The following is a 26229-nucleotide window of genomic DNA, read 5'->3' as shown; positions in this document are numbered from 1 at the left end:
ATGTCAAGAGAAATTTCATATTCGAAAATAATCTAGCTCACATTCAATATTGCTGTTAATTTGTAGTTTTCGAAGTTTGTAGAAGACCATTCCTATTCTTTTCTTCGTCTGGTATAAATTGCTTTATCTTCTCAAGTGACGTTATTTCCTTAACCAAACAATATTCTTCATAGATTTCGTTCATGTTAAGATTCTCTGTCTTTAAGTGAGTTATTTTTAACCCATAAAAGAAGAATAAAACGCATGCGACTTGGTTACAAAGTAGAACATCAACTTTGCTCCTTGAAAACCGACTGTTTGGCAATCCTAACCACGATGTTATCCATCACAAACTTACATGAGCATGAATTCAACCAGGAACCTGTCGCACCAGACTTGAGCGCTCTGACACTGAATCATCGCCACCACCCCTTTAAAGGAGCATGTAAAATAGGGTAATGTAGGTCTCATTTTGAGGTGAAAAATCCTGTCGAAACGCTTTTGGGGAAAATTCAACGAATCAAGTTGACTCACATCATGCGTTCGAGAGTCAGGTTATACCCATCTTTTTTAGTACATTAATACGAGAAAAATAGAATTGAAACATGGAAAATAAAGTTTAAAAAAATAGCATTATTTCAAGGGTTGTCATTCAGATTCACTTCATACCATTTTAGCAGTTTTACAATACTTACTTTATAACCATAATTCTTTGTTTTCAACATCTTAGTTTCGAAGTTAGTATCAGAGTGTGTTTTACAGACAGTGCCGTAGTTTTGAGGCGTTGATATCAGAATGAAGGTTTACGTTTTGTGAGAATTGGTAGCAAAGTATAGTGTCTCTATGATCATAGTCGTGAAAATTCTTTTTTAAAGTGTGTCTAGATGATTGTCAATATTTTCTTTAACAAAATTCTAGATTTATTTAATACCAATTAATATTTGTTCTCTTGAACTGAATTTGTGGTATAAAACATGATACTAACATTGTGCAGAGCAAATTATACCTGATATAACATGTAATAACAGGTTTAGTTCAATAATACCGAGCTACTTGAGCACTTTTACTAATTTTATATGGATTTAAAGGCAGTATATTATTGCAATTATAAATAATGAACACATAAAAGGCATTGTGTTAATAGAGGTGTTCTAACATGTATGTGTTTCGTTCCAAGTACCTAGATCCTTTTATCCTAGGTGAGTGTTGGCTCTGATGCTATCATCTTTTCAAAATGGATGTCATGGGTTTTCTCATCAGTTGTCTGCTGTGTAGCTATCTGCTGACGTCTGCCGTGTGTTGGTTTAATCCATTTGGATCAGTTTTTTTTTTTTTTTTCTGTGGGTCATGGACACACTTCACCCTACATGTTCATTCTGCTCTGCAATTCCGCTCTCCCCGTTTGGAACCATTCCAACTGAGATTCGAGTGGATTTTTCCTTCTCCTCTTATCTCATACCTCTGTGAATCAAATGTGATTGTGCGCGCTCGGAAGAAAAATGGGATTTTCCCTGATTTTTCTGCTTTCTCTTTTGAGTTTTTCGCGACTCACTATCATCACATGGTCTTTTTTATCTTGATTTTTTATTTTTATATTTTTTGTACATCTTTATCATTGATACCATCGTTTTTCATTCTTCCTTGATAGATGAAGGAAAGAAAGTAGCAAGTAAAGTAATCGAAATTATTCATTCAGTAATGTGAAATCCGTGTCTGATATGGGAGTGCTTCATATTATCCAATGATTTCTTTTATGCATTATTTGTGAGGGTTAAATTGTGTTTCCAAGTTTATAATGGCAATATTTTAATTTTATATATTCATTTATATTTGATAAATGGTTGCTGAAGTAAGATCTCTTGCATTCAAAAGAACGAGTCGGCATTCTGTAATATTTAACATTATTGCGTATAATAATTGTGACAATCTGGAAAAGGTTACATTCCTTTGCCAGTTAGTAATTACAATAGTATTTAAATACATAGTTCTGATTTCAAATTTTACAATATTATTAGCCCTCAACAAAACGTAATGTCATATAATGACACATGTAGCAATCGATAAATCTCATTGTGGTGAACAAAATGATGTGGCTGAGTGTAAATCCTCGTACATAGTTTTCGAGAAGACTAAGGAACATTTTTTTAAACATAAAAAATGATGCTATGTGATAACCACGCTACCCATTAAGATGAAAATGATATTAACGTGTACGAGGTGTATTCAAAAAGTATCGATCCTTACTTATTTTTCCCCTCGTAAACCAATGAAGCGCGGGATACTTTCTTCATTGTAGATGTAGAGAGGACACTGATGCGCAGTCGTGAAATTTTCTATGCCCGCAGAAAGCGTCAGTCGCCGGCAGTCGGCCAACGAGTGAAGACGTGTAGTGAGTGGTCGTCAGAATTAAGTTTTTTTGTAAAATGAAAGAAAAACTTGAGCAGCGATATTACATCAAATTTTGCCAAAATGTTGGCGATACTCAAGCGGAAACCATTCAATCGAATCGGTACATTCAATTTTGAACGAGAATTTGGGTATGAGAAGAGTGTCCGCGAAATTTGATTCGGACTTTCATCACCAAACATAACATTCCTGAGTGTCGTCAGGCTCCTACTCACCGACATGGCTCCGTGTGACGTTTCATTATTTCCCAAGCTGAAAATGCCACTAAAAGGGACCCGATTTGAGTCTAGAGAAAACATCATGCGAAGTGAAACGGCACGGTTGCTCACCAATCCAAAAGTGTTTCCAACCATGGCGGGAGCGGTGGGAGAAATGTTTGCGTTACCAAGGATACTACTTTGAAGGGGATTTGTGTTTCGGATTTCCAAATCAATAAATGTATTTTGCCAACCAAAGGTCCGATACTTTTTGAACACACTTCGTATATTCTCATCACTTTCTCGTAATTGAAATGTATCTCAAAATATACTATTGTAATAGAAATATAACTCAGCATTGCAATTAATTCTTAAACTTTAATTTTTGTGAAAAGATGGAAATATATCAATCGATAGAGCACATCGAACAGCAAAATGGCATGCTTGAGAGTAAATTTTCATGCGTAATTTTCAAGAAAATCGAAGAAAAACGATTTTATTTATGACGTTTTAAAGAATGTGGTTCGCTGCTTATAATAATTGATAGTTTTTATTATGCCCGAACAGATTGTTTATTAATTTATATACTGTGTATGTGTAAAAGATATTGTTGAGTAATAGATTGTATCTATCATTGTCTTTTCGTCAAGGCGACACACTGACTCACAAACTCTTAATACAGACACGCGCAGTATTTTTAAATTACAGCAGCAAATCACGAAATATTTGGTATTCTTATCTATACTTTATTTTGTAAAATTTAAACGGTGCTTTACATACCTTTGGTGAATGTGGTTAATGGTTCGAATTCCAATGAGAGTACAAATTTTGCAATGTTCACGGGGCTTTCTAAGTGTTGTTTGAATTACCAAGAAGCAAATTCTGGACTAGAAAGCCAGCGGCTATGGGCTATGTGCTTACCATACGTCATCTTATCAAGAAGCAACTGGCCAGCTGTAGCTCTTCGTGAGAGTTTACTTCATCGAATTTAATTTCTAAAGCCGATCAGAGAGTTTAACTCATCATCATCGTAAGTATTGTATTCTGCAGTCACGGACGGATTATTTTTCGCAAACTTAGAAGCATCCATCCACTACAGTCCTCGATATGTTTCAGCTTAAGAATTATTGTCTATCCACACTTTCTATCAGTTCCTTAATATTATAGTTTCTTCACAATTAATGTCAGCTTCTTTCTCTCGCCTTTTAACTATTTCCACTGTTCTCATTTCTCCAACTTTGGCGAATACTTAGTACTTGCCTTCGTGCCACCCAGCTAATTTTATGTGAACTCGTCCAGTTATTTTCCATTGTATGTTCTGAACGTTCATTTTTCTGCTTCATACAGTATAAGTCGTTTCATGTATTTTTCGTAATTATGTCTTTAAGGACTACAAAAAAGAAAAAAAAACTTCTTCGTAAGGGTCTTTCAACATTTTTTTTCTTGTTTTTGCTTAATTTCCATATTTCGAATCTTAACTATGTAGATTCTTCTTTAAACTAGTTATCTGTTTTGCTTGTTTATTTTTTTGCTTGATATTTTTTATCTTTTGTTTCTCTCATTTTTTCCGTGACGTTTTCTAATATGCAGACATCTCGTTTATATAATACTAGCTTAAATGCCAATTCTTTGCACGGAGAGAACAATGTTTATACAAAATGTTTGAAAATAAGGAACTGAATAGAATAAATAACGATGAGTAACGTCTTCACTGTTGTCCGTGTTGGAAATATCTGATCTTTACTGGAAGAATAGGTTTATGGGAAATATCTGAACCCCTTTCCCCAATAGAATACGCATTTTAATTAAAGTGTTATTCCTGCCGTATAGGCAACCAACATTACGTTAAGTTATGCAGTGTTGCCTAATGTTATGAACTGTTGTAAAGACTTAACCTCCTTTTCGTACCACTCCTAAGGGTGCTAGGAGTGTCTTATTCTCTCAGTATTTGTTCATATTGTAAGTCTTATGTGTACTAAGTTTGGTTGAAATTGCTGTAGGCGTTCCAGAGTTATGATAGAACATGTAATGTTATGTATATAAGGCTAACAGAAAAATATTTTAGTTTGGCGATAGGCATTTGGCCGTTACTTTGTTTGCCTTCGAATTGGGAATTAAAAGTAGCGACCAAACTCTTGTCAGGCTACTGGATTCAGATCTGAAATTTCGTGCCCTGATACTATAATGTATTTGCCAAGAAAGTATTTAGTGTGCAAACTTGATAAGAATAAAACTATTTCCTATGTGGATCTGTAGTATAAAAAAAAATCCATATAAATCATAAATGAACCTGTTCAGAAAGCAATTAAATTTGTGCGTTAGAAAGATAAATATACAAAATAATGAATTATATTAACAGAAGAGTGCAAAACATACGTACAATATCAGAATTCGTAAAAAATATAGCTGTCACACGTCTGGTTAGAAATAACTCAAGAAATTCAGTATAGATTCTTTAGTGATATAATGATGTAAGTCTTACAGGCATGATGTCTTCATCGTTATGTTTCATTTAATTGAATTATATACCACAGTACAGTCTTTCTGTAAGGAAGTCTTTGTTTGTGCACCTGTTTCACATACTTCTAAGAGAATTATTAACTTCGATATGAACAGCAGATGTGTGCCTGAAATTCAAGAATTGCCAATTTTAACCTCTGTTAAGAAAGTGTGGTGATGTAAAATGTACTAAAATATATTTTGTAAAAGACTAAATGAAAGTGGATTGAATGCTTCATTACCAGTCAGAAATTGGAACATAAATGAGTCGTTTCTTTTTGTTCAGTTTGCTGGCGAGTTTTAAATATTAGGCAAGTTCTTTCGGCTGTGCCTCTGCTTAAAAAGCTTGGAACCGTTACAGTTAGAAATTTTACATACAGAATGAATATTTTCTCGACTTACGGAACATCATACAAAGGGGCGAGGAGATTCACTTGCTGAAAATAGTTTTAAAATATGTATGATGAAACGATAACAATTATTAGCATCTTTACTCCATTTTTAGGAGTCTTTGATTTAAGTATAATATTGAATTTGTGTTGTTATGAAATGGTTTATACTCGTAGTTCGACAACTTAGTGAAAAATTTAACGGATTAAAATTTTTAAAAAAATGTTAAAGAAGAATTAAAAGTTAATGTCAGAATAAAACGACGGTTAAAATTAAAATTAACTTGAAAATTATTCAATTAAAAATTGGAATTTTTATTATTATGCAATAAGAAGTATCTTGAGTTGAGGAAGTTAATGTAATATTTAATGCATGCAATTAAGGGCATGGGACAATTAATCGATAATTATAAATAGTTATTTTTTTCAAAGAAACTAATAATTATACCTAATAAAAATAAAAATGCTATAAAATTAAAAAACAATGAAAATTGTTAATTCAGGTTTTGTGTATGTGTGAGTTCTACAAGGAATGCAATTTTTTGTTTATATGTATGTGTCCATTAGTCTATGGCCTTGACTCAGTAACAGACGCAGAATTTGGTAATGTGGATGTGGGTTGGGAATGGATTAGACAGAGGAAAACAAAAGTATGTACTGATATGTACCTAATATGTTAAATACGTTTATTCACATCTTGAAACGGCATATATTGATACAGTTACCTGTAAACTAGAGATGTGTTCAAGGAACTATCTAAGAAAAACTAAATGTGTGAGTATAAATGTTTTACAATATAATCTACTTAGCACAAGTATAACTATACTCTTCTTTTGTTGAATAGAACCATGGCATAAAATTCTTCAATGGCATTTTCAAAATGTATATTCACAGAAATCAATATTTTCAACAGCAAGCAACATGAGCTAAAATAGAGCCACTTCTGTAGTGAACCGTCCGTGAAGTTTTTGAAATGAGCCACAAAATAATGCTTGCAGAATATTCATTTCACAGGATTTGGAGGAGAAAAAACCGATTAATTTTGTTGATCGGTACGAATTCTTTAACGATTATCAATTCTTTAACTTCTGTAAAATTTAATTTAGAAACAAAAATTTTAACGGATAAATTACAAAGCAGTTTATACTTTAGTTCGTATTCACCGTCAGTGCAAAACTAAATGTCAATAGTTGTTGACGGATTTGTATATTCATTTGCTAGGATATATTCTCTTTTATAGATTCTGGAAACATTTTATTAGTAAATCGCCCATCCTTCACTATGACGATTCCACATATAAAGAGAAATGATTTTTCACATAATGAAGAAATGAATGTTTGGCTGTATTGTTCGCACCGTTAGTGCTGCAGCTTGGGTTTTTAATGGATGGATAAAGCCTAGTGAGTGGAGTTCTTTAATTTATTGTGTAAGGCTACAACTTAATAAATATCGGAAAATAAGATATTTATAAGATGCAGCCTTGGAGTTTCTTTTTTTTTTTTAATATAATGTGTCAAATGAAGACAATGATAGCCGAAACTGTAAAACCGATTAGTAATAATAAGTGCTTGCTGTAATAACTTTTAACTTTTATTTAAATTATACAAGTTACAAAAATTAAGTTATAGTTCCAAAGCTAGAATGAGCAATATTCGTATATATATATATATATATATATATATATATATATATATATATATATATATATATATATATATATATATATATATATAATATTGATCAACGTTGGTTAATTTTACTAATGCCTTATATTACGTACACTTCGACAGTAAATTCACCTTCTGCGTATTATAGCATAAAGCAGTTCTCAAACAGCTCGTTACGGGGCCCAGATGAATCACTGTTGTCTTGTGATTCTCGGATCTATTCATAGTATAAGTTGTTATTAGTTTCATAGACTAGGGAACATGAGAAAGTAATATTGAAACAAAAGTGATTTTTTTTTTTTTTTTTAAATTTTAGATCCAACGGTTATGCCATTCAGGGTAAAGGAGACGGATGATTATGAAAGGAATCGATGGAGCGAGAATTTGGGAGGGAATGGGAAAACCCAAGAAAGCTCACTGTTACGGTGTTGTCAACCATAAACACATGGCTTGGGATCGAACCAGGACCTCGTCACACTAGAGGCGAGCCCTTACCACTGAGCTACTATGCTCATATTTAGTTTAGTCTGAGCTTACAACTACAGTATAGTGTAAAGAAATAAATTGCATAAGGAGTCGTTGAAGATGTTTTTAAAAGAGAAAAACTCATTTATCATATAATGTTGGAAAGCTCGGCGTAAAAACATTTCACTTACATGTTAGTTGATTTGCTTGCAGAACTCATATTGCTTGCAACTGAATAAGCGAGGATAATGTGTTGAGAGAGTTGTCAATGAGAGACAAGAATTGAGACTGCCTCGTCTCGAAAAGTAAATCTACTCTGTGGGAATAGTTCCGCCCGTCTAGTCTCATTAACAGCTGGGTTTTATTTATTATTAAAACTTAGGTTGGAAAGTAGCAAAGATTCTTAAACTATATTACTAGAAGTAATGTATTAAGTAATGATAAAATTGTAAATAATATCTGTTTATCTGCGACTCCCAGTTAAACTATAATTAGCATAATATGGATTACTCTAATAGTTATTGGCTAATTCATATTAATTACGTACTTAAGTTAACGAGAATTTTCATAATCTATACAATAGAGTAGAAGTGTAAAGTCTAAAGTTCTGCATTCCAAATGGCTGAGCTGTTTCTTATTATCTTAACAGTTCTTATTTTGTATGCTACGGTATCAGATAAGATTAATTGTCTTTCAAGGTGTTTTTCACGTCTTGTTAGAATCAATGGTTTGTCCTAGTTCGTAACTTACAAACGTCAGTGTTGACTTCTAGTTAATATCCCTGTGTTCATGTTCGTTTTCTTCGTGTACCTCGTGTGATATTTAAGTGTGTACAAATCTCGATAAATCAACCGTGAAGCGTCACTATGGGGTACGTATACAGCTTATAGAAAATGTCAGTCATCATTGATAGAAGATAATTCAGTTCATTATTATTCAACAGTGAGGGAAATCTCATATCTTTTTGTTCATATAAGAAATAGTAGAAAGGTAATTTCACATTAGAAGAGAAGTAGACCGAAACTGTTTACTGCAATAAGGTGAGAGTGATTTTTTTAATCGTTTGATCACGACATCATGAGTTCTACTGCAAACAAATTCATAGTTTTGTTGTATGTCGTATTTCTTGAATTTGATCCACTACTTCTAAAGCAAATAATTGATCTTTTCTGTAGCTTTTTTATTCACAGTATACCGACTTTTAAGGAAACAACGGCTGTATGTTTTGATTGTATTAGAGCAGAGTGAAGTCTGACCTTTTCTGTGATAGATCCATAGTTTTCTCTACAAGGTATTACATAACCTCTTAAAAAATTTCATTTCATTTCATTTCTTAACCTCTGGAGTAGATTCATCAATATAAAAAATTCTTAACGTTTTGAAGTTGATATTAATGGTCAATTCAGAAGGCATTTCCTGTACAATTTTCCACCCTTTTTTCATACTTAATTTGATTTTCTTTAAAGAATTAAAATTTTATATATTTTAAACATGCTTAAAAAAGTAACAAAGTAAAACAAACTGCACTAACAAGAAAAATTCTGTTTTCAAGAAAATTGCTTTAAAAACATCTTTTATGTGTGACTATAAAGAACCATAGGGAGTAGGAAGCGCACTTCTATTCACTCAATTTATAAATTCTTCAATTATCATGTAAATCAAGTGACTGTATATGAGAGGGCTCCCATGCTTTACTCTTTAATCATACATAAATAGAAAAATTTTTGTAAGTAATTTTCTTAAAAACAGAATTATTTTTACTTTTTAGTAAACATTTGTTTTCTTTCATTTGGTATTATTTTTTTTTAAATATTTTTTATTTTACTTTTTGTACAATTTCTTTTATCTTTAAAAGAAAACATTCTTTAAACAAAATACACTAGATAACTCCATTTAACTCCAGTTGGTTGCATACGAAAAGGCTGATACAAATCTTTAAAATCGTTGAGTTGATTTTGAGTTTAATGTCCTGTTCAGCAGCGAGGCTATATGAGACGTGGACCTACTGATTAACGTGGAATCCGAACCACATGAGCTCCCGCCGGGAATCGAACCCGGGTCTCCCACGCCATAGGCGCGTATGCTAACCGCTTAGCCACGAAGGAGCTCATCTTTAAAATCGTACAATAAGTCTAATATATATATGTAGAAATAACAATTTGACAGGGAAAAAGGTTTTGATAGTAACCTGAAGTTAATTGCTATTCCGATGTTTTCATAGGTGTTGTTCAGTAAACCTTCAGAATTGAAAAGTTTTCCAGTTTCGAAATTGTAAGCGGCTTCGGTTCATTTTGGGTGCTCTGTTAATGTTCAGTCGGTCCTCTTTGGGTGTTGTGTTAATGTTCAATCGGTCCTTTTTAAGTGTTAATGTTCAATAAAGCTAGTAATAAAGCTCAATAATTGAAGCGATTCCATTTTTATTCCATGATAGTTTCATGAAACTTCAGAAGAAAGTTATCGGTTACACGTGTGTAATCAGGGCCGGCGCTAGCAGTTTTGCCGCCCTGGGCGATACTTTCAAATGCCGCCTCTTTAATCCGCATACCTTATTTTGACAGAAGATGTTCAGGTATTAAGAAAAACTAAGATACCATATTTAAAAACATGTATGAAAAGGAAAAGTAAACAAAAAATTGAACTACCTCTCTCGAATGCTTACGTAATATTTAAACGACTTCATACATGACACAATATTCAGTATGATCGATTTCGCTGTACGTGATATACAGCAGGGCATACAGAAAATTAAAAAAATATATATGCTTTAGTCCGACTAAGAATTTTAATTTTTAAACTTAGTTTCTATCAAAAGGTGTTTCCAATAATGTGGAGCATGAAGATAATATAGTGAATCAGATATTACGGCAAAAGTAAGTGGTTAGCCTAAGCCTTATAGCGTACTAAAACACAATAGAAATACACAAATTTTACATACTTTAATTGAAAAAGCTTTTCTTGCTTTGATATGAGCAAATTCCTTTATCACATTCGCGTAGTCCAATGTTTCAGCCAATTCGTGTTCCATTGATATCATCACTAGACCACCTAAGCGTGTTTCAGATATGGAAGAACGTAGACAGTTTTTAATGATCTTAGAGTAAGATTCGAAAAACTTTTTTTCTCTACTTGCCACTGTTACTGGTAAGGTAAACAAAATTATAAGTGCAACACTGACATTGGGAGCAAAGTCATATTCCTTAATTTTAGTCTCTTTTGTTAAACTTTTAGGCTTAATTATAGCCGATAATAGTTTCAGTTCTCTTTCAAATCACTGAGGTCTTTCGATTCTTCGCTTATTAAAATGCAGGCACTTTTCAGACAAAAGTTCAGGGGGCATATCTTTAAGATTACTTATATCGTAAATAAAATCGAAATACTCGCAGTGATGTTTAAGTTGCCCAAACCTTTCTCTTAAAGCTAATGCAATCACGTTTAGAACTTTGTAATAAAAAACGATCTTGTATTTTGTTTTGCGGATCTTCAATAGCTTCATCCTCTGCCTCGTACTGAAACTGTCTTTTCTTCTTTCGACTTCGAGCTTGCACTGTATTATCTATCCTTGGATCATCCATATCTAATACTGATGCCACTCCATCGCATCAACTAAGCAAGGTTGAAACTTTGCATAATTTCTGCTCCTCTCAAAGTATTTAGATATATTTTGAAGAAACCCGACTGCATCCAAAACATGAGAATCAATGCTTTGGAGACTTTTGCTTACTATGTTTATGTGGAGTGAAAAGTCCTACCAGATAACGAGTGAGCAAAGAAAGTAAAGCTGCTGGTTTGCTGCACATAGAGAATCGTAGGCGACCATTCTATCTGTTCTATTGTCATTACTTATTTGAAATAAGGCATCATAAACGTCCCCTATTTGATATCTAAATGGAGTTAGAGCATCAATTCGGCTCTCCCACCGTGTGGTGCTGAATAGTTTTAAAGTGAGGCTGCTAATATGTTCCTTTAGTATGGCCCAACGTTGAACTGACGCAGAAAAGAAGTCATAAACTTTTTTTTTAACTATATAAAAAATGAAACGGTGGACTGTGTTCTGGTTGCATCGTTAAAGACAAAGTTTAGTAAAGAAACATAACAGGCTTGGGAATTTATTTCTAATATTCTCTTCTGAATACCTAAATGTTTGCTTTTCATATTAAAACCATTGTCATATCTTTGGCCCTTCTTGTCTTCGATAGGAAGTTCATTTCCTTTAGCTGTTTAATTATTACTTCTGTCTGTCCTAGACCAGTAGTGTCTGTTACTGGTACGAAACCAAAAAAAGTGTTCGCAAATTTTTACAAAGCATTCTTCATTACTGTATGTAATTTGTACAAAATGATTGTTGTCATTTGCTCTGTACCAGAAATATCTGGTGTACAGTTTAGTTTTATACTATAATATGTTGTAGCCATGGGCGGAGTTATTAGGGAGCATGGGGGCATTGCCCCCAACTTTTTGACAAAAAAAAAATGCCACCTATAAAATGGCCACCTACCAAGACCGACCAAAAGTTCTGCCCCTTGTGGAAGGCATTTTTGCACTGCGTATGCAAATTATTTTATATTTAAATCATATCGTTTTAATATAATTTGCATATCAATATGTTAATTTCCAATAAACATATTAATATTTAAATACTTAATTCTTTTAGTAAATATATTTGTCTATAAAGGATCACACATTAATAAAAGTAACTTTGTTTTTGGAAAGTACCGCGAAGTATATATTTATTCCATTTCCGACACGCCCCTCGTATTTGTGTTAAAACTTCTTTTAGCCGCTTAACGAAAACTATTTCTCTGGTATTGGTGAGTTTGATCCGTCAGCCTGCTTGAGAGCGGATGACTGGAAACTGCCACACAACTCAATTTTTGTTTTTTTTAAAGAATACAACTCTACATCTCATAAAAAAATAATTGTGTATATATGACTATTCATATTTATACTTTGTGTATTTTAAGAAAACATTTTTTTATATTAGTTAAAATTGTGAACTTTCCAATTTAAAACCGCTTGCTTGTTATAAGAAGCAAGAGAAGAACCCTCAGCAAAACGATCCCCTTGCCTTTGTAAATGGAGATGGACAAAAAGGGAGAGTTGAAAGGCCACCAAGTTTGAAGGGGTCTGGACATTCCAAAGAAAAGAACGAGGGTGAGAAAAAAAAGCGAGTGACAGCGGGGAGCAAAGGGGAGTGATGGTCAGTTTTCCGCATTTGGGACAGGACAGTTCGTTTCCGTCGCTCTTTGGAGGAGAAGTGTTTTTTTAGTGTGTGAACTTCAACAGTGTCTTGACTAATAATGGTTGCTCAATTCAGAATTACAGGAAAAGAAAGTGTTTTTCATTTTTGTTAGTTTCCTGATAAAAATAATGTGACAGAAAGAACATTACTGCGAACTGAACATTAAATGTGCATCTATAATGATGTCAGTATCCAAGAGCAAGTTTTGACTCAGTTTTTCATTTTTTTAAGAGCAAGTTTTTTTTTTTTAAGTTTCTTCAATCTCCTCAGTGCCAAATAGACACACAATGTATGAACTTTGGAAATGCTTCGGTTCACTATTGTAGCATTAGAATAAAACAGGCAAGAAGGACTTGTTAGAAGCCTGGATGCTACTATTGAGGAATTTCATATGAAGACTTTTGTGAAACCATCGTTACTGCAAGCACAATGAACAGTGACTTGGTGCAATTTATCATAAAATGAAGAAGTGAAATAACATTATTATGAAGTACTCAAATCTACAGTGAAATCTAAGTGAAATCTACAGCGCTGAAATATATATATATATTTTTTTCAAATCTCGCTTTAAAAAAAAACTTTTCGTTTTTTTTCTGAATATCTCAAATATAATCGCCAAGTTATATATATATATCGGATAGTGTGCAAGTGGTAGTGTTTTAAAATAAATACCTCATCATTTTAGTAGATATGGAGTTGTCTTTTAGCCGTTTGTTTCATCAGTATTGGTGAGTACCAGATTTGCTTATCTGTTCTTTTTCAGGTTGATGGAGTCTGGTTTCATCGATGCCAGATATTTCAAAATCTTATGGTAATCACACAGAAGCATATATTCTTTGATACATAAAGGTGGCAGATATAAGTCATAAGTCCATGTGTCAAAGAAAGTCTGAAAGGGGTACCAGACTTTAAACATGGAGCTCACGCTTCCAGGGATGTAAAAAAGTAAAAAATTGTTTTTGCTCTACCGGCTAATTTTCGAAATTTTCTTCTTTTTTTATATTATTTGAAAGTAAAGTAACCATTTGTTTTAGATATATATATACATTCCTGAAGGTAAAGGTGTTAGGAAAGGAATTTACATGTTTGCATATAAATTCTATCCCCTCTTACTGTGCCACACACCTTTACGAGGTCGGACACCTAGCGTGTTAGAAAATAGTTACGCCGGCTACTGTCCCACCACAAAATAAATTGGCGCCCAGCGTGGGGCAATTACTACGCTTCTGGGCATAGTTATTTTACACAAATTTGGCACATCAGTGTAGTAGCAATGATTATGCTTCAGAATAAAACGCGTGAGTAGTGAGTGTGATTACCAGTAGATTAGTGTAAATTTGTTGCTTAATATTTTATCCCCAATAAAAAAAAATACTTTCCAAAAACATTGATTGCTATTATAAATGTTTTTTTTATGATGTTATATATGTGTGTTAACTGAGAGTATTGGTGTGAAAAGAAAAGAAGTTTCATAGTTCAAGGGGGGAGATAAATTTAGAGAAATTTTATTGTTTAAAATTGTTGAGATAATTTTTGAGAATTTTTATTTAGATACTTACTATTACATTAGGAATTGATGGTCATTACAAGATTAAAAGCCAGAAGAATGGAAGAGCTTAGGAATTTAAATGATGAGGAATCTTCATCATTCCTTATGGATGATGTAATAGAAGATAGGACAGAAGAAGAGATAGGAAATACTAATGTAGAAAGCAGTAGTAACATGGAGGGTAATACGTCAAAAACAGATAAAGTAAATGATTCAGATAGGGATCATATTGACCCGGTGTTGGAATTCCTGAAGAAAATGCAACAGGAATTGAACAATAAAATAGACAGGTCACAGCTTGAGATACAGCAAGAAATGAAGAACACCCATGTAGAGATTAGAAAGGAAGTGCAGGAATTAGGGACGAAGTTAGATCAAACGTACCAAGAGTTGGATAATAAAATTTCGGAACTGAATTCGAAAGTATTAAACAATAGCGTAGAAGTAATAAATACTAGACGTGACTTAGAGAATGGGTATAAAGAGTTGGAAAGTAGGCTCAACAGATCATTAGAGAGTACAAAACAACAGCTTCGTAATGATCTTGAACTTACTACATGTCAATTAAACGGAGCGTTAGGCGAGGTATCCGGAAATCTTGACAGTACGGACAAAATTATCGAGGAAATTAAAATAGATGTAGGCACTAAATTGGCTAGTCTAGAGGAGATGAATCAAAGTGTTTTAAATCAAGTAGAGAGAAATAGGGCAGATGTAGAGGAAAGATTTACTAACATTAGCTCAGTGCAAGCGAATGTAACCGAACAGTTACGCAAGGACATTGAAAGTGTAAATGCACGAGTAAATGAGAAGGTGGAAGCAATAGAAGAAATGATTTCTTCTAGATTAAACTTGGAATCAAATCACGGAGAATCAGTATCCAACACAGGCATTCCCCTAGAACAGTCTTTACCATCGTGTACTCAAACTGTATCGAATACAATAGTTTCGCCTGCCATTATGCAACCTGTAACATCTGTGTCGAATCGTGATAGTCAGTCAACACAACTAGCAACAGCGATGAATTCTTTTATTCATCGGGATCTGAGCTTGCCTAGTTATCAAGGCACTGAAGATGAAACAGACACTTATAATTTTCTTCTCGATCTTGATAATTATTTTGCTCTGACTGGGGTACCTAATGAAGCAAGGTTAGCTTTCATAAGTCGAACTCTGAAAGGTCAAGCCTTGCAATGGTTCAAAGTAATGTGTCCCAAAATATCCACATATTCGCAATTTGTAACACTATTTCGAGAGACATACTTGAGCCAAGAACGGTTGGCTACACTGCGGGCGAATCTTTTGAGTAGTCACTTTGACCCAAAAGTACATAAAAGTCCCTCCGAATTTTTATTAAACATTCTCCACCAAAATTCTATACTAGACCCGCCTCTTGAAGAATTTTGTTTGTTGAAATTATTGCCCAGAAAGCTGCCACAGTACATTTTTCGAACCGTAATAGCAGCGAAACCGAAAACTCTTACGGAACTATTAGGAGTTGTAAGTGAAGTTCAGTCTTCCGGTTATGAACGAGAAAGATTTCAACAGAGAAGAAGTATCAATATGTTGAATGTCTCAACTGAGAGGGGGAATGTTGCTCGTTCTCGGAGACCAAACAGGAGGAATCTTCACGCACAAGTTCCTTATAATAGGAATCAAAGGGGTGGAACGGAATATAGGGTAAATAATAATCACCAAAATTCTAGTCCTAACCGCAGTGAGGAAGGTCATTCACCTCGAGCAGAGAGGTACTCTTCGGCTGGAAACCAGCAGAGTAGCCCCAGGACACAACGTGGTTTTAGAAGGGGAAATACATCTCACAATAACCGCAATACGAACAGACGAGGAAATATATACATTCCTGAAGGTAAAGGTGTTAGGAAAGGAATTTACATTTGTTTGCATATAAATTCTTTCCTCTCTTCCTGTGCCACACACCTTTACAAGGTCGGACACCCAGCGTGTTAGAAAATAATTACTCTGGCTACTGTCCCACCACACCCTCCCCCTCCCCGCCGCCAGTAGACAATTCCTAGCTCCGCCTATGGTTGTAGCTCTCAACAAAGACAGTATTTTACTTTCAATTTACTCACTAAGAATTGGAATTATTGAACATCTTTTCCTTAGTAATGGTGGTATTTATTTTGTCCTCCCATGGTTCTTTTAATGTGTTCGGCCATGACGCTGTCAAACTTATATTGCTTCGTATAAAAACAATTATATATAACGTGTTCTCTAAAATATATATTGTTGATAAGATATGAAGAATTTGTAAATTGGTTAATAACTCGCTGCTAGAACATAAATGTCTCTAGATGTTGTAGGCTAGAACCGCCTGTCTCAAGTGGGATTATACCTTTTGCATACTTGGAGTGGAGCGTTAGAATATTGCTGAATAGAAAAAAATAATAATAATAATAAAAGACACTTGATAATCTTATCTGCCCTAGTTGAAAATCATCTACGCCGCTGCAATGGAAATCTTGAACGAGATATCTGTGTCTAGTATAGTTTGATCATTGAAAATGAGGGGAAATGCTCTCAATTTCCTGAGTGAGTATTTTCCTGAATGTGAGTGAATTAAGTTTAATTACATTCTCAGGTGAACACAATTTTATCTTTCCATGTGGGCCTATTACGAACCATTATATTTTGATACTATTCTTTTCTTTTAAAAATTTGCCGCCCACTAGACGTGCCGCCCTGGGCGGTGGCACGGCTCGAGCCCCCCTCGCGCCGGCCCTGTGTGTAATCTCAAAGTTGTAAGTTCCGTGTTTCGAAAGTATTCATAACAAATACGGAAGAGACGAACAAACTATCGTTTGCGTAAAGGATATTACCTAGGGTTACCAGATTACTTGTTTATTCCGGACACTACTCGTTATGGGAACTTTTTTACTTCATTTAATTATCAATGAAACGTAAAAATCAAGAAAATAAAATAAATATTGATTACACTCTTTCCTTGATGTATGCAGTTTATTCAACCCCTTTGTGTTCCTGTTTCTTGTCCACCTTTCCATACGCTCGCAAGTGTATTGTTGAACATACGACTTAATCTGTAATGTAGAGCATAATATCAGAGGTAAATGCTTACATTACAGCACAAGAGCAGATGTTCACCTTATAATTTAGTTGAGTTGTTGAAGGTAGTCCAATATTTCTGTCATATCTGCGAACAGTGCAGAATATAATGTTTCAACAGCTGCATTGTTTGCAGATATGGCAAAGAAATATTGGACTACCTCGCTATTTATATGTGATATTATGCTCTACATTGCAGACTGTCAAGTCATACGTCCAACAGTACTTTGGCCTTATAGCTCGTTACACACACACACACTTATATATATATATATATATATATATATATATATATATATATATATATATATATATATATATATATATATATATATATATATATATTTGTAACACTTAATACTGTATGTAAAGATTACTATGATAGTATTGTATCCAAGACAGATTTCTTGTAAGAAATTTTGAGAGAGTGAAAAATATGTGGAAACTACGTCATAAAAATCATATATTCAGAATTCTTCCGTTTTTTAAATTTGAAAATATGACAACCTTAGGTAAACCATAAATTGAAGTGTTATATGATCCGTTTTCCTCATCTTATTCGTGTTACATTTGTTGCCCGCCTACAGTGCATAGCATATTGTTCGAACTTGCCAAGAATGTAATCGTTTGGCTTTGCATTTAGTACGTTCATCATTAAAACAGGAACTTTCGTCTTCGTTGAAGCGAGGAAACAATGTTAAGTGTTTTCTGTATGCATAAAGAGAGAGAGAGAAGATGTATATCGACAGTGGTCGGACGTTGACAGGGTTTCGTTGTGGAAATAACATGCTCTTGTGTTGCCATGGTATTGAAGCGGAAGTTCAGGAAATATGCTGGAATGCAGCCAATGCTACACGTTACACAATACAACCGTGATCATCGATATAAACAAGCCCTGTCGTGCTTGCACGTTTTGTTTTCGCCTGTATGTGTGTATATGCGTGTATATAGTTGCAGAACAAACGTGTGATATATGGTGTGTATTTTTGCTATACAACGTTCCTGTAATAATCTACTGATAATATCGTTCCTATTATTATTATTTTATTCTTTCTTCTAAGCTTTTCCCCAGGTAGCTGGGGTCGGCTAAGTTAAGTTAAAACTTGTGTAAAGCAGTGACAGATGTGTTCCCCGATCTTAGCACCACACTTCGGCATTATCACTTCGAGTTTTTATCTTCATTTAGGTACGGTATTCATTTAATTAGTCTGGAAACGATTTAATGCACACAATTAGGGTTGCCATCCGTTCGGCTTTTTGGTAGATTTGTCCTGGTTTTAAAATTTTTCGTTATGTCCGGCAGCCTTTCAAATTATTTTTGGATCGGCTGGCATTTGATCAGTTCTTTTAAAATACAAGGAATGTTAGAAACTTGGCGTCATGTCAGTAGCTGAGCATGTAATATACACTTATGACTTGACTCATATTGTGATCCTGATCTGGTATGTTACTGATGTAGATAAAAATTTGACTCTTGATTAGCAGTGATGTGAAGTTTTCAGAAGTAACGGTAACATTGAAATATTGAGCGAAGTTCTTAAAATTTATCAATGTCATTTTGCAATTTCAAACGGCAATGGAACAACTGAAGAGTTTGTCTACTGAGAGTTCATAAACGCACATTGGACAAATGAAAGAAATTGCCTATTAATTCAGTCAGTGAAGAGGATCATTGTAATAAAATGTAATTTCAGACACATGACGTGTGAACAATGAGGGCTGCAGCCACGTATCATTCTGTTCCTGTAGCCAGTACAGCTTAAACATCGTTGAGACTATTATAAGCCAGTCTGTTTTCAAAAGTAAAATAATAATAATAAAACTACACTTTTTAATGAAAAAATAGGCATTTTGTGAAAGACTGTCTGGCTTCGATAGTATTGATATGAGTACTATATACACCAGTGGTCGACAAACTTCTGAAGCTTCTGAGCGACTATACTGTTTTTAAATACTACCGTGAGCTACTAAAAAGAAACTACCAATTTTTTAAAATAAAAATATTACATTTGTTTATCGCTAGTCCAGGAAAATTAGACAAAAAATTACCGAACCCGGACGTTTTGATAAACAAGCTGAAAATTGATGGAGATGTTCATAATGTCATCCTAATCAACTCACTCAAAGTCCCAAAAAATCCAGCTTGGGGAAACCTAGATATGACGTCATCAATATGGCCGCAGAACGAATTTATCCCTTAAACTTTAAAACGTTACATCTACTCTGCATTTCAAGATACGAACTTCGTTTTTGCTTCATTTTGCAGAAAACACATTGGAAATTGTTATTTACAATGGCTACTTGTCTTACATTGGCGCTGCTTTCAAATAGAGTACCTCAAATTGAAAATAATGTGTGTGCTTGTTCTGTTTATTGAGATTTAACTGTAAATAACTTGGTAAGGGCTACATATACGATAAAATATCTCGAAGTAATCGTTAATCGTCGTTTCAAAAGCTTTCCAACGAGCCAGGTTACGTTGCTGTATCTCTAAAACTAACGGAGATATTCAATTTTATGTACAGCAAGCCGTATTCTCTTATTAAATTTATTGTGACGCTGTAGGGGTTAAAGACCAGTCCGTAGGGGTAAAAGATTAGTGAAACCTATACAAAATTAGTGAATTTTCGTAACTTGGCGGTTAAGATCCTAACCAACATCCTCAAAACCCGAAAATTCCCACTGCTTCAAGGTTTGCGTCATCCAATATGGCGGCTATTGTTAATATTGCTGCCGCATCTAAGGGCTTATAAATTAGGGTTTGACCCGGACATTTCGAAAAACACGCTGAAAATTGGTTTACATATCCTTGGAGGTGATCAAATTAACATACTGAAAGTCTCAAAGCATCCATTTTGGAGAAAACCCGCCATATTGAGAAACCCCCGCCATCTTGGATTTTATGTTTTTGATAGGTATAGCTCTTATACACAACATTGTTTATAAAGATTATTTTTATCCCGATTTTTCTTTCCAACTTTTTTTAAACAATTTATAGGTATATAAGGTGTATGTGAAAGTACAACCGCAAGAATAGTGGGTAACACAGTTCTTTTAAATATATTTACCACAGAAATACGAGACATTAGCTGTAATGCCCCTTTCATTTGTCAACCTTGCACCGTCAAATTCTACCACGATCTACACTTGTCTTCTTTATGCCGTGAATCCGAGCAAGCGAAGAAATCAATAGTCGTGTGTAGTAACGTTTGATCTATCACTTTACGCAAAGCCATTTTACATAGTTTCAGCTGCTGAAGAAACACAGCTATCATGTGCAGTTTTGCGTCTAGAAGGTTTCCACCTGCTCATGTCTTTTGTGGGCTCTGTGGGAAACATTGTGGCTGGAAGTGGTTTAGGAGAACTTTGGGAATCTTTTTGTGCCACAAATATCGTGGTTCATATGATGATAGGTCATGCTTACGCTCGAGCCCTTCGGACGCATTTCTTGACGCAAGTCCTTGACAATCCTTCTCCTAAAAGATCTGAAGAAGGATTCCGACTTCATTCAACAACCCAAGACATTACTCAATGATGTACTCGAAGGAAAAGTTTCGCTGAAAACGGTTTGCACTTTTTTCTTTCACCCCACTATCAAAGCACATAATTCAATTAAAGTAGTCAAGAAGCACTAAATTACGGCTTCTTGATGGCATTCTAATGGCATTACTTAAGCCAGAAATAAGCTCATTATTCATTGCTGTTGCAGGTGATAGAATAATGAGCGCTTTTAGACTTCGGACGAAAAGGCAAGTGCCACCCACTTTGGGGTCACAACTTTATATAAAAATCTAAAATCAGATTCGTTAATGTACACTAATGGTGCTTGAACACTTAAAAAATTTTCAACAAATTATAATTGCTAACCATATTTCATATCTTAAGAGCATGATGTCTGGTAGTTGCTAAAAAAGAAACTCAAAACCTTGTGTACTTTTGACAATAAAAGATGGAGCCATAGATCAGATCGAGGAATCACACTTTAGAGATGGAGAAATGTATGTTCTCTTTCCAATTTTCAACTATTGAATTCGATCATGCAAGGCATACTCACAAATATAACATACGGATTAAACAAATTACGCAATGTGTTTTTTGCATAACATGCCCATACATTTTCAGACTTTTTCAGCCCAAGGATTGGTGAGCATCATATGTTGATATGGTTGTCCTTTCTGATATCATCCAGATACTTCATTGTTCGTCTTTGACGTTTCATCATTCCCTCTATTTTCCTTCCTGCAGTGTCATAGCTTAACAACAATGGCGTGATAGCTGGCAGAATTTGAAACTAATGTTAAAATCGAATAACGAAAAAGGGACAGGAGAGGAGGAAGAAATCGGTACAAAAGACATTTGCGTTTATTTTATTTATTTATTTATTTTTTATTTGATAGGTGATGCGTTTTTCAGCTGAGCAATTGTGTATCCAGTCTACCAAAAAATTTAGCAATATATCCTTGTGTTTAGTATACTTGCTTCGTATATCTTCGTTAAGGTAATCCTACTATCAGGATATTTCAATAACAGACGACAAAAGAAAAAATGTTTACTTCCAACTTAGCCTAAAAGAATGTTAATATACAAATAACCATTGTTTTCGAGGTATTCATTTTTCGTTAATTTAACACAAATGACTAAGGATACCAACTAGACAGGACTTGAAGCTATTTCGTCACGAAAATTCTACTTCGTCTTGAAAAATGTAATGAACAATCCTACAATAAAAGAGAAAATTTGTATTCATATGAACGCAAAATTCTTAGCTTTTCAACTGTCAATATAATGTTGTTCCTTATTTTGATTCAGTTCTACATTTACCTTTAGCACTAGATTATCTATATTAGGGAAACCTTGCGTAGGTAAATTGAGACCTACATTGATTATGAATCGCATCAAAAGAACTAATTGTAGAACTCTGAATAATAAACAATCGTTGGAAATAATAATAAAAAAAATCGAATAACGTATATTCGATTAATATTAATAGCAGTGAAACAAATTAACTTTTCGGTTATCTAGAAATTCATGTTATTATTTAAACTTTTAATTTACATTTTACAGCTTGATCGTAAATGATTATTAACCTTTAATTAGGGTGTTGATACGATTAAGTGGAGAATCAACCTCCCACATCAAACTCCATGAACATGATCGAAATACAAGATAAAATGCCAATAGCGTGGTATATGATCAATGTTAGTAGAGTAAAGGAAAACGCCGTCTTTGATCTAGATGTGCTAAGTATGCTCTTTCAATAATAATAATAATAATAATAATAATAATAATAATAATATGAGTAGTTTACATTTAGATATTTTCTAGTTGAAAAAGAGCATTTCCATTCTCTGTATCAGCTTTTCCTTGTGTTAGTAAGATCTATTTAGAAGCGAAGTACGTAATCGGGCAGAGTGGTCACGATATTGATATTCAGTAAGGTGACTGCATTTTAATTCCTGCAGGACAGGTTTCAGGCTTTTTTCTAACGCCATAATGTTTCACAACTATTTATGGTTGTGCATAAATCATATGTGGGAAATATTCGTAGGAGTAGTTTAAAGAACTGCAGATCATCTACCTTGCATATACACAGTATGTAGGACGTAGCAACAACAATCACTTCCTAGTAACCAAATGGATCATAGATTTCTAGTACTGAAGGGGATCAGATTTCTTTCTGCGTATGGTGTTTTCAGCGAACTAAGATGTCATTCAAATGATGATGATGCATTTACACGTGAACCTGATTTTCCAGGTGACTGGCGGTGCCAGTTTTGCCGTAAACTTAATATATATTTATTTCTGACTTATCACTTTCTAGACTTCCGAACTATGCTATGCATAAGATCGGAAGTCTTAAAGAACGGCTATGTCGTCTGTTTGTCTGGCGACAGATATCAGAGCAAAAACGATAGAAGATATCGAAAAACTGTTTATTGAAATCGATTCTGTATCCCAAGAATAGGTTCCATTTCCTCCGTTAACACACTATTCAAATAAGAAGTATAGAAAGAAACGGTTTCAAGTTTCAGCGTTGATCATTATAGATCTAAAACGGTAATAGGTAGCCATAAGCAAGTTTTTACAATCGATTCCAGCGTCTCAAGACAACATATCACCACCACCTGCATCGCTACGAAACCGAAAGTGGTTAAAATTTACTGCTACTTTTGGTTTCAATATCGATTTTCATAAAGCAAAAGCAGTAAAATGTATCGAGAAGCGGATTTTTGCAATCGATACAGCGTCCCAATAGTATGTTCCATTTCCTCCGCTAACTCTATTCAAACCTAAAGTGGTAGAAATCAATCGTTTTCAGTTTCAATGTTGACCGCTATAGAATAAAAATTGTAATATTTAGCGACAGGGTTTTTTCTTGCAATCTTCTTAACATCTCAAGGGATGACATCCTACCATCACCGCCTTCAACATTCTACCGGTTGAAGTGGTTGAAATTTACTAATACTTCTGGTTTCAATATTGATTTCCATAGACCAAAAACGGTAAGGGATATCGACAAGTAGTTTTTCGAAATTGATTCATCTATCCTAGAATAGATTACAGCTCCTCTGTTAACCCTCTATTGAAAGCAGAAGTGCTAGAAATTAATTAACCGTTTCTGGTTTCTACTTTGGTCCCCATAGAACAAAAACTATAATAGGTAGCGACAGGCTATTTTTTGAAGTCGATTCAACGTCTCAAAAAAAAAGGATGCTATCCATATTACTTTGCTAAAACTGCAAGTGATAGAATTTACTAGTACTTGAGGTTTCAAGTTGATCTCCATACAAGAGAGGTGAATAATATCCGCTTCCAACACTGATTGCATAGTGGATAAAACGGAAATAAATAGCTATAGGTAGAGTTTTGATATGGATTCAATATAGCAAGAATATGTTCCACCTCTGTAACCGGAAGTGACAGACTGATGTCAGTTACCACTTCTGATTTCAATATTAACCTTCATAGACCAAAAACTATAAATGATAGCGAGTAGTAGCTTTTTGGTATAGATTCAGCCTGTGTAGAACAGGTTGTGTTTTTGATCTTAGGCTATTCTTTTATTGCAATCAGTAGATGAACTATTACAAGTTTAAGTGTTGAATTCGCATTGTTTGAAAGTGCCGTATTATGGCTCATTTATTATGTATTTGCAAACCAGTCTTGCATAATGCTTTCAAGCATAAGTTAAGTAGTTTTGAAACTAAACGAAACAGCGGATATAAGAAAGAGGAAGAGGGGATCTCTTGTCATACATATACAGACGCGCACATGTGACTATTTATTTATTTACTTATTTAGAGGTGGTTCCAAAGCATCACTATACTTCTTTGAATGAAGTATCGTGTGCCAAATATAACAGAGCCCAAAGATCTTCAAAAATGTTAAGAATCAGTTACCATTGGAGCGGTTTATTAGAATTCCTTTTATTAGAATACTTTAAAAAAAAAAAAAAAAGAAAGAAAGAAAGAAAGAAAACATAATCTTTGAACGTAAATTTCATGGATTTCGATACAATCTAGAGTTCTGAAATTTTGTACGAGTGCGTAAACCTGATGACAATTAATGATGCCCACGAGATGAGACGAGAAATAGGTCTTTCTCCTCTCATTTTGTAAATCTTGTAGTCGCCTTGTCCTAGAGACCTGCACGGGCCGAATTTTTCGGCCCAAGCCCAATCCAGCCCGAACGTACCTAGGCCCGGCCCAGCCCGGGCCCGAAAAGTTTTGGAGATTTTCGGCCCGAGCCCGGCCCGGGCCCGATAAATTTTAAAATTTTTGGCCCAACCCCGGCCCGATAAATTTTAAAAAAATTAGCTCGAGCCCCAATCTTTCTCAAAATTTAGTACTAAATTTGACCTAACCCTCAGAAACATTTTCTAAACTCTGGTTCACAACCTGACGCTTGCCTCCTGAATGGTACCATTGCCTCCTAGAACTTTGCCTGTCATTGAGAGAACAAAAACTCCATTCCCTGTAACAAAAATCTAACTTAATTGATTTTTAGCATAAAGCAAAGATGGCAATAATCTTTAGCGACAGGCAAAACATTCCCACCCCTTCTTTTTATGTTTTGAGTTCAGTGAAGGTCAAGGTCAGAGCTCATTTTGCCGCATAATGCCTGCAATCCTCTAACGTGAAAGTGGAGGCGCTAAGCAACACAAAATGTAAATAGCTATTGCATTCTTTGTAACATTTTTCACGGACACACTTCTTCAACGTTTGGCTTTATTCCAATTATCGTTTAACGAAAGTCAATAATTATTAAAGAATTGCAATTGATCGGCCCCAGCCTGGCCCGACCTGAAGAGAAATCAGTGTCGGCCAGCCCAAACCCGGCCCGGGCCAAAGAAATAATAGTGTCGGCCCGCCCAAGCCCGGCCCGTGCAGATCTCTACCTTGTCCCGATTCTTGAAGAATTCTTTTTGGTCTCGTCTCGATTCTTGAAAAACTTTTCTCGTGTCGTTTTGTAAATTTTTGTACAAAATACAATATATGCCCTGATTTTTTTCTTAATTTAATGCAGAAGTTATCAGAACGTTTTCGCGTCAAGAGTTAACAAAGGGTGCGACATAATATTTAAACCATATTTATTATTGGACTATATTGTGTAATGATTTGCGTATCTTTAAACGTTGATGAATGCTCTTCATTGTATTCGTAAATCACTTTATCAATTTATAGTTTTTAGATATGAATCGTATAATATTAAAATATTATTTGAAATCGAAGACTAGGGTGAACTACAAGAATTT

The 26229-nt window shown here is 34.4% G+C and overlaps 1 protein-coding gene across 2 annotated transcripts in view; it reads left to right on the top strand.

The window, feature by feature from the left end:
• LOC145666800 (TBC1 domain family member 14-like) overlaps positions 1 to 26229 on the top strand; it is a 253386-nt gene that overhangs the window by 98294 nt on the left and 128863 nt on the right. The window contains exon 1 of one of the 2 annotated variants that reach the window (XM_081734363.1): positions 8359 to 8473. The exons of the other annotated variant lie outside the window; for it this stretch is intronic. Within the exon in view, the coding sequence (XP_081590489.1) occupies positions 8469 to 8473 (5 nt within the window). The 5' untranslated portion in view covers positions 8359 to 8468. Of the gene's footprint in view, positions 1 to 8358; positions 8474 to 26229 lie in introns of those variants that run through there. 2 annotated transcript variants of the gene reach the window in all.

The sequence above is a fragment of the Thermobia domestica genome, chromosome 12 (genome assembly GCF_964235325.1).
Source record: "Thermobia domestica chromosome 12, izTheDome1.hap1.1, whole genome shotgun sequence".
In the NCBI taxonomy this organism is placed as follows: Eukaryota; Metazoa; Arthropoda; class Insecta; order Zygentoma; family Lepismatidae; genus Thermobia; species Thermobia domestica.
This window is presented reverse-complemented; position numbering and strand designations above follow the sequence as displayed.